This window comes from Malania oleifera, chromosome 2, assembly GCF_029873635.1.
Source record: "Malania oleifera isolate guangnan ecotype guangnan chromosome 2, ASM2987363v1, whole genome shotgun sequence".
Lineage (NCBI taxonomy): Eukaryota > Viridiplantae > Streptophyta > Magnoliopsida > Santalales > Ximeniaceae > Malania > Malania oleifera.
Window position 1 is genome coordinate 42,132,093 of NC_080418.1, and position 10,199 is coordinate 42,142,291.

Sequence of the window (10,199 nt, forward strand, 5' to 3'; positions counted from 1 at the left end):
GCTTAAATGGTTTATAAATCCCAAGAATTTTTATGCTAACATCTACACCATGACATGAGATCGTGTGGATGTGATGGATGGATTTTGATAGATAGATGTTGGATAGGTTGTTGGTCTCACACCAATTGATCTTCGAGGAGAATGTCGTAGCCTCTCGCCACTCAATCGCAAGGATCGGAACAAAGCTTCAAGAGCTTCACAAAGGAAGAACCTTTTTCATTCAATAATAATACTTGGCTTCCTTCCAACGTTTACAATAGCAATTTATATAGGAAAGTAAAAACCTAAACAATAAATGACCTAAACATCCCCATACAGGCATGAAGGATGACTCACTTTAATGTTCACAATTCAAACTTATTAATCACTCAATCCTCTTATAAAATATATACCTAACAACTCATAATGTAATTAATTAAATAAAATAAAATCAAAAGTGAGGTCCAAGCTATGTGGGGCCTAGATGAGCCGTGTGGGCCCTAATAGGTCCACATGGAGCCCCATGACTCACTCGAAAAATGAGCAGCTCGGAAGGTGTCCCAAGTATAGGAGTTACGTCATGTAATATTCAGCCCAAGGGTTAGATCGTCTCCTCAGGGAATGCGTTTTAACCTCAAATTTTACGTTCGTCCAATCAAAAATAAAAATGTACTGAACTCGGTTCAGATTCAAATTTTCAAGATTGTTAAGATTTAATGTAACCAATTAAACGACATGCAATTTACAACCTAAACCTAGCACGCGCTGAGTTAAATAGCACTAATGGAAACCCTACACCTACTCAAGGAAACATCAAAGCACGCGTTAATTGAAAATGGTAACTTAGAACATGGAATTAAAACACGCAATAATGGAGACTCAATCAAATTCAAACACATACGCAAACAGTAAAAATCGAACCTTTAACACGAACCACGAACTTGAACTAAACGCAAACACAAACAAAAATCTACACTTAACCGATAATGAAACACAATAAAAATATGAACTTTGATCAAACCGACCCTAACTAAACCAAGCTTCTGATAAAAAAAAATTAAATTTTGAAAAAAAAAACAATTAATCTGATTACTTCAAAAACAAAAACACTTCCTTTCTTCTTTTTTTCTTTTCTTTTTATTTTATTTTATAATTAAACTGGACTTAATTTAAAACAACTAAATTGAATCTACTACTAATTAAATAAATAAGAAATAATTCCAACAATAATTAAATAACTAACAATATTCAACTTAAAATAAATAAATAAAAAACTAAACTTGCTTCAATGTTAATGACTTAACAAAAAAAATAAATAAATAAAAGAAAGAAGGGAGGAGAGAGAGAGAGAGAGAGAGAGAGAGAGAGAGAGAGAGAGAGAGAGAATCATGGCAGCAGCTGGTTGCAGCAAAGAGAGTCCAAGGCTCTCGGGTTTGTTGGTGGTCTGCTAGATTAGGGGTGGTGGTCGTGAGCCTTGCTGATGGTTTTTGCTACGGAGGAGTTGTGGCAGCAGCAGGGACTATGGCAGGAGCTATGGAGCTGGTGCTCGGGCATGGTGGAGTTGCAGAGCTGCTGGAGTTCGGGGGCTGGAGAAGCTTGGTTGGTGTGGTTGCTGTGCCGTGCCCTAGTGGTTGCAGATTGCTGTAGTAGGGAGCTGGAGGAGTAGCTATGGTGATCTAAAGGGGATAGGGAAGAAACAGGGAGAAGGAGAGAAGCTGAGAGATAGATTGAGGAAAAGAGAAAAGGAGAGAGGCGAGAAGGAGGAGGGGAGAGTGAGATACAAGGGAAGAGAGTAAGTGATTCAGGGAAGAGGAGAGGGAGAGGCGAGAGTAAGGGATGAGGGTGGTGCGGGCGCACCAGGAAGAAGTGGGAAAAACTGGGATTAAATAGAAGAGGGCTTTGCCCTAGACCCGGATGGCTCAACCCGACCTGGCCATGCATGGCCGGGTCACATCAAGTGTCCTTATAATATATATTTTTTTTTCATTTGCTTTCATTTTTAATTTCTGCAAACACGATCGGTTTTGACCCTGATGGAGCTCGTTTCTCGTGAAACTCAAAACATAGAAGTTGTAGATAATTTTTTCTCTTTCTTGAGAAGCTTGAAGCGTTTTGATCGGAGCTTGGATGAAAAAGTTATGCATGAATTACAAACTGGTGCCGGTTTTGGTTCCCGAATTTTCCTTGCGATAAAAAATTGTCAAAAATTCATTAATTGTACAATAAAACTCAAGAATGATAAATTCCACATTTTGTTAAAATATTAGACATAATTGGACATTTAATTAAAAATAGAAGCCGTAAAGCCCGGGTTAAGGTGCCCAATTATACAGTTTTGACGCGTAATCACACCCTCCAACTAACTTTTTTCTAGTCTCTAGAAAATGACGTGAATGAATTTCAGGGTAGTACCCACAACTGCGAACTTCAGTGAACATGAAATAATGCACATGCGACACAACCATACCGTTTCACATACAAGAATATAATCGAATTTCACACACGATCGATCATATTCAATACACACAACTTCGAAGCACGTCACTCATGCAAGTTTCATCGTTTATATGTCATTTAAGAGCAATATACTCACATGAAGTTAACCAGTGGCACAATTCAGAGTTAATGCAGTCATATAAGTTTTGAGTATAAACAGGCAAATTCTCGAGGTGTGTGTGATGTGTGTGACTCAGTACACCTAGGATACCAGTGGACACCTACAGAACGGTCGCTTTGACTCAACCTAATTGGTATACCCTCAAAAAAACTCAAAGAAAATGGGTTCACTCATCATATGTGAGAAGGAATGTAGTGATCAAATGTTCCGCATACTGAAAGGAACGACGATAAGTGTACAGAGTGGACTAGTCTGGAAAGGATCTAGGCTATCTGTAAGGTATCAGGTCCTTCATCCTAGCATCTTCTCACCTACTCGCCATATCCAACCAAGACCACCCTATATCAACTTATTCACAAACTTGTCGTAAATACATTTGAGGCATTAACGGGTTGAAGAATCTTCATACACAGAAAATATGTGTCGTGTCCTTGACTCTTTGTGATATTTATGTGGAGCCGGCATTAGCATTTCATTTTGTTAGCTTTACCGTGATCCCAAGAGGGGGGCGTGAATTGGTATTTTTAAAATCTATCCCCTAGGTATTCCTCCTAACAACAGTATGTTCACAATCCTACGATCAATCTAGTGCAAGTAATATCAGAAATTAAATAAAGTAATTTAATCAAGTACACACGCACCAGAAAGCAGTAAAGAGAAAGGTGACGCACAGATATATTATCAAGGTTTGGCCAACTGCCGGGCCTTGGCTAACCAGCACAAGGATTATCACAATAACTTGCTCACTTAAATGGGTGGAGCGACACCTATACAAACCAAGTCAAATTATCACAGGGCTGACCTCAACCTTCACCAATCCTTACCGGGCTGGATTACCGCCCCCTCAGGCCACACCTGGAATCTCTCAGATATACAATCAAAAGGTACAATGTATGGGTGCTTTCATTTAAAGCAAATTTGTACCACAAATGCGCACAATATCACATACACCACAGATGATTTAATAATGTAAGCTCAGTGTGGTCTTAGTAGTTCAACTCTCAAAGATGTTTTCTATTAGTATAGTGAGTACGTGAGAGTATCAATAATAATCTGTGTATTTCAAAATATTCAATCAAACGTGTTCACAGAGAATATCAAACAAGCCTCAAGAATATCAATCAATAGAATATCTCAATCATATGAATATGTATATGCTTGGTTTGTAAGATATATGTAATCTTTGTATTTCAGCAAATGATGTAGACTTGAATGGATATTGCCACAAAGATTAATATAACACACACAAATATCTTTTCACAAATATATCAATATGAATACCACAAGATATTTGAGTACTTTTGAAAATATTTTTGCAAGCCAAAAAAAATACAACCTTTCTAAGTTATTACAATGAGAATGCAACACTCGGAAGTTTAGCAAGTCTTCTTAAGATAGGCTTATTAGCAAAGCCTCCTAATAATACTTAGGTTATGCTCTAGTTCGAAAAATCGATTCACACACTCACAAAATGAGAGAGCAAAACTCTAACCAATAACACTCAAATACACTTACAAATGATACTGAGATGAAGTAGGTAAGTTTGAGTAGATTTGGAAGTAGTATAAGCAGTAGGGAGTATTTTGCTTGAGAGAGAAATATGATTTTTGGTTTTTGCTAATCACCCCTTAATTCTCCCAAATGAAACAGTATATATAGACATACCAAAATATTTGACCGTTGGGGACCTATTAGGGAATGTTGGAAAAGTTTAATGACACTTAAACCATTTTAACCCTATTTAAAAATTATTTATCCACGATAAAAATTATGGCAACCCGAGAGGTTTGGTCGACCAGATCAGTTTCGGTCGACTAAGACTCATATGGTTCGGTCGACCAGGGAACTTTTGAACTGAGGTCTTGGTCGACCAGGAGAAGGAGATTTCCCAATTTTCTGAGGTTCGGTCGACTAGGCCATTTTGAACTGGCTGGTTTGGTCGACCAAACTGCTGGGAATTCTCCCAAGAACCCTCCGGTTGACCAGGTAGTTGGAGTACAAAAAGGAACGGTTGACCAGATGGCCAAATTTTTTACCCAGGGAGGTTTCGGTCGACCAGGGTCTTTTGAACTACTTGGTTTGGTCAACTTGACCAAAAAGGGATTCCATCGACTGAGCCTTTTTGAACTATTCTGGTTCGGTCAACCAGGGCCTTGGTCAACTGTTGACCCAGGCCTGGTTTCGATCGATCAGGCTAAAATGAACTGAATGTGCTAGTCGACCGAAAGTGCACCATGTGTGCATTTCGGTCCAATCTTGAAGCATATAAACCCTATTCAAGTGCTTAACAAACAAATGTGTATATGTGTGTGTCCTAGGGTCACTTGGGGTCCAATTTAAAGACACTGAAAAAGTCTGGTGTCGGTCGACCGAAGGATACGCCCTAAGGTCATGTTAAGGTCATTTTGCATTATGATTTGATTTGAGCTTACAAGATAAACCATGCATGTGTTGTGTGTGCTTATTACAAACCAAATGTCCTCATTACTATTACAGACCAAATAGACCAGTAAATATATTACCACTTAAAATACGAACTGGTGTTCAAGCTTTGAGCTTTCTCGTGCCATTGGTGATATGCTACTATGAACCTACACATGAGCTAAATATTTATTAAATATAGGAGTATTTGTCATTATCAAAACCAGGCGTGACCTATAAGGTCAACACATTTCATGCGCATGTATATTGCTTATTCTTTTATCTACTCCTTCTTCATTTTCTATCTTTTCTTGATCAATTAGGACAATCTCTACACTTCTTTGGTTATCTTCATACCATTAATGGGAATTGAGCTCGAATAGTGATCCATGAACTAAGTCTATCTCTAGAGGTGGCTTAGCCTTCACATCTTGAGTAGGCTACAAGACCTAGGCTTCTATCTCCCCACTAGGTGTCACCTCTAGGCTAGCAAATCAAAATATAGACTAGTGTACAAAGGATATCTAGAAAAAATAAATAAATAAATAAATAAAGTTGAGTTTCATGAACTCTGAGCTGACATCGAAAACTCAAAAGAACGATAATTGGCTCAACAATACCTCACAAGGTGTCATAATCGTCACAGTTGTTCTCTCAGTGCTCACAAGAAACCCTAAGTGCAATGAATCACGTGAATGCTTTTATTCAACCTCGTGAGGTGCCGTGTAAATACAAGAAATTATATAGCCATATTAACACGAATGTACGACCAATAAATTCTTTATGGAGTCATAAAATCATATAAAGAGAAACTACACATGATTGACTCAAATGTGTAATTCGCAAGTTATACGCAAGTATGTGAAGGGTATGAGTCAGTGTTAAGCATGGCATAATGTAGTGTGATTCCTCAGTGCTCTTCCTTTCTTTCTCTCTTTCTTTTTTTTTTTTTCTTTTTTTTTAATTTTTTAATTTTTTTTGTAATAAAATAAAACCTGGTACGTATACGTGCACAGTGTCATATGTGAATGCTCACCCCCCCCCCCCCCGCCCCAACTAAAGTAGAACATTGTCCTCAATGTGAAAGCATAGGGGAAATTGAAAAGACTGTGCACGGGAAAGGTAAGGCATACCTGAGTGATGGGGTAATGGAAAAGAAACATTAAACTACGAGAAAATAGACTTGAAAACTAATTAAAAATAAAATAAGATAAAATAAAAGGAAAAGAAGGAAAAGAAAAACATCACAATTGTCTGGCAACGGCTCAGGAGGAATTTTGTCTAGTGGCCGTAGGTATATAAATTGCACCAGTGGGTCTCCAAATTTGAGCCACCACAATCGATCAGTCTTCATACCTGCACGAAAATCAGCCTTGAATAAATCAATACGCATCAATACACTAAACAATATGTGTGCAGATCTACCCTTTTGTGTTGACAAGAAAGGGTCTTTATTCAACATCGTGTCCAGGAAATTTGCTTCTTTACGAACTAACGTGTGATGGGAAATTATTGGAGCAATTACCTGTAATTCTTTAGAAGCATTAACATTAAAGGTTTTACCTAGTTCCTTGAAAATTAGATTCTCACCAGACTGGTCACCCTCTCTATCAGGTGTACATCTCATCTTACCACTGCAGGGGTTCGCCTTTACATTGGGCTCTTTGACATCTAATTCAGGTGGGAGTGACGGTTTCATGATTTCTGGGCTTTGAGAGTGAGGGACCACATGTTGGTACTCCTTATTGGTATCAGTCTCCTCATTAACTAACTGCTTCGCTTCTGGGCCCATTTCCTCTGATTTTTCTTTGACCTCTTCTGGTTTAGCAGTAACTTCTGGTGTTGGGACAACTAGTTGTTCGGCGATGAGCATTTCAGATTAGGGAACTTCTTTCTCGCTTCTCAAAGTGATGGTGGCCTCTTCTGTCTCAAAGAGGACATCGTGCATTTGTTGTTGCGATTGCTGGTACTCTTGAGGACTGGTGTGATGTTCCGCGAGTGATTCCTCTTGTTCTAAAATGTCCAACTACATGCTTATTGCATTAATGGTGTCCCACAATTCATTTTGATGATCGACTTGAAATTGCATGAATTTCTGGAGCATGCTCGCCATTTGTGTCATGCTTTCCTCAAACAGGTCTGACAACGTACAGCTCTGAGGGATCTATTGTAGTTGATATTGAGGCGGAGGGTTGTTTGGGTAATACGGTGGTTCATATGCATCTTTACCACTGATTGTGCTTATAGGGTGTGCAGTTATGGGTGCTTGAGTGTATCGTGTGTTCCACAGTGGGACATTTTCAGTTAGGTAGTCAAAAAATGATAATACCTTATCTGGATCCTCGCTGACGAGCTCTCCATTAGACATGGTCTGGATAAAGTGCCTGCAATCTGGTGTAAGAGCAGTATAAAAACAATCAACTAACCTCTATAAGTCAAACCCGTAATGTGGACAAGTACTTAGCAGATCCTCGAATCGCTCCCAACAAGCCTGAAATGTCTCATCATCCTGTTACACAAAATTAAGAATTTGTTCCTGCAAAAATTGAGTTTTCCGTGAGGGATAAAATGCATGGAGAAATTCACACTCCATATTAGACCAATTAGTGATAGAGTGAGGTCTCAAGGACTGAAACCACATCTCTGCCCTATCCTGCAAAGAAGCAGTAAATAAGTGCAGTCTAAGAGATTCATCAGTTCTAGCATGAGAGACAAACATGTTGCAGGTTAACTCAAACTCTGCTAGGTGCTTATAGGGGCACTCAGATTCCGTCCCGTAGAACTCGGGTAGCAATGACATCCTCCCGCGCTGCATCATGAAGTTAAGTTCGTTATTAGGCAAAATAGTGGAAGAGGATGCAGTGGCATATTCAAGCTGCAAAAAGTCCATTAACGTGCGCGGTGCAGGTGCAGCCATATTTATATGTTTTATTTTTTTCAAAACACAATTTTTTTTTTCTTCTTTTTTTTTTTCTTTTTCTCTTTCATAAAATTAATAAAAATGATGGGAAAAACGCTAATTTGAGACTAAGACCAACATTACCCTGGCAACGGCACCAAAAACTTGACTCACTCGAAAAAGAGCAGCTTGAAAGCTATCCCAAGTATAGGAGTTACGTTGTATAATATTTAGCCCAAGGGCTAGATCGTCTCCTCAGGGAATGTATTTTAACCTCAAATTTTATGTTCATTCAATCAAAAATAAAAATGTACTGAAATCGATTCAAATTCAGATTTTCAAGATTGTTAAGATTTAATTACCCAATTAAACGACACGCAATTTACAACCTAAACCTAGGACGCACTGAATTAAATAGCACTAATGGAAACCCTACACCTACTCAAGGAAACATCGAAGCACGCGTTAATTAAAAATGGTAACTTAGAACATGGAATTAAAACACGCAATAATGGAGACTCAATCAAATTCAAACACATACGCAAATAGTAAATATCGAACCTTTAACGCGAACCACGAACTTGAACTAAAATGCGAACACAAACAAAAATCTACACTTAACCGATAATGAAACACAATAAAAATATGAACTTTGATCAAACTGACCCTAACTAAACCGAGCTTCCGATAAAAAAAATTAAATTTTGAAAAAAAAAATTAATCTGATTTCTTTAAAAACAAAAACACTTCCTTTCTTTCTTTTTTTCTTTTCTTTTTTTATTTTATAATTAAACAAGACTTAATTTAAAACAACTAAATTGAATCTACTACTAATTAAATAAATAAGAAATAATTCCAACAATAATTAAATAACTAACAATATTCAACTTAAAATAAATAAACTAAAGTAAACTTGCTTCAATGATAATGACTTAACAACAAAAAATAAATAAAAGAAGGAAGGGAGGAGAGAGAGAGAGAGAGAGAGAGAGAGAGAGAGAGAGAGAGAGAGAGAGAGAGAGAGAGTCATGGTAGCAGCTGGTTGCAGCAAAGAGAGTCCAAGGTTCTCGGGTCTGTTGGTGGTCTGCCATATCAGGGGTGGTGGTCGTGAGCCTTGCTGATGGTTGTTGCTGTGGAGGAGTTGTGGCAGTAGCAGGGACTATGGCAGGAGCTATGGAGCTGGTGCTCGGGCATGGTGGAGTTGCAGAGCTGCTGGAGTTCGGGGGCTGGAGAAGCTTGGCTGGTGTGGTTGTTGTGTCGTGCCCTGGTGGTTGCATATTGCTGTAGCAGGGAGCTAGAGGAGTAGCTATGGTGATCTACAAGGGATAGGGAAGAAACAGGGAGAGGGAGAGAAGCTGAGAGATAGATTGAAGAAAAGAGAAAAGGAGAGAGGCGAGAAGGAGGAGGGGAGAGTGAGATACAAGGGAAGAGAGTAGGAGATTCAGGGAAGAGGAGAGGGAGAGGGGAGAGTAAGGGATGAGGGTGGTGCGGGCGCTCTGGGAAGAGGGGGGGAAAATTGGGATTAAATAGAAGATGGCTTTTCCCTAGACCCGGATGGCTCAACCCGACTCGGCCATGCATTGCCGGGTCACATCAAGTGTTCTTATAATATATATATTTATATATATATATATATATCATTTTCTTTCATTTTTAATATCTTCGAACACGGTCCATTTTGACGATTCTGGAACCCGTTTCTTGTGAAACTCAAAACATGGAAATTGTAGATAATCCTTTCTTCTTTCTCTAAAAATTTGAATTGTCTCAATCGGAGTTCGGATGGAAAAGTTATGCATGCATTCCGAACAGGTGCCGGTTTTGGCTCCTTGAAATTTTCCCGCAATAAAAAATTGCCAAAAATTCATAAATTAAGAATGATAAATTCGGCACTTTGTTAAAATATTAGACATAATTGGACATTTAATTAAAAATAGAAGCCATAAAGTCCGGGTTAAGATGCTCAATTACGCAATTTTGACGCGTAATCAGCCCACAAGGGTATTGATCTCAGAATTGCAAAATCACAACTCGGGCTTCTTTGTGCTGAAAAATCTTCAAGTATTTCCATAAAGTCTTCAAGTTTATCTGGACATTCGGGGGCCATCCACGTGTCACCATGTCGGAAAACAAAAGATGGTCATCATGTCGGTGAAGAACGTAGACATCTAGAGGTCATCCACGTGTTAGAACATTTGCAAAAGGAAGAGGTAACGTGTACCGACCTCAAAATTTATATCATTTTTTTCCTCTTGATATTATTTATATATATATATATATATA

At 38.5% G+C, this 10,199-nt stretch overlaps 1 protein-coding gene across 1 annotated transcript; it reads right to left on the bottom strand.

The window, feature by feature from the left end:
• Positions 1-1,469: 1,469 nt before the first annotated feature.
• On the bottom strand, positions 1,470-6,890 carry LOC131148152 (proline-rich receptor-like protein kinase PERK7). Its single transcript, XM_058097890.1, has 2 exons — positions 6,608-6,890; positions 1,470-1,645 (listed from the first exon to the last, which is right to left on the bottom strand). The coding sequence occupies exons 1-2, from the start codon at positions 6,888-6,890 to the stop codon at positions 1,470-1,472; spliced, it is 459 nt and encodes a 152-aa protein (XP_057953873.1).
• Between the last annotated feature and the right edge of the window lie 3,309 nt (positions 6,891-10,199).

Coding starts and splice junctions, on each gene's coding strand:
- LOC131148152 (XM_058097890.1), bottom strand. CDS start 6,890: ATGCTCATCGCCGAACAACTAGTTGTCCCAACACCAGAAGTTACTGCT. Junction 1,646..6,607: donor TAGAGAGGGTGACCAGTCTG/GTGAGAATCTAA, acceptor AGATCACCATAG/CTACTCCTCCAGCTCCCTAC.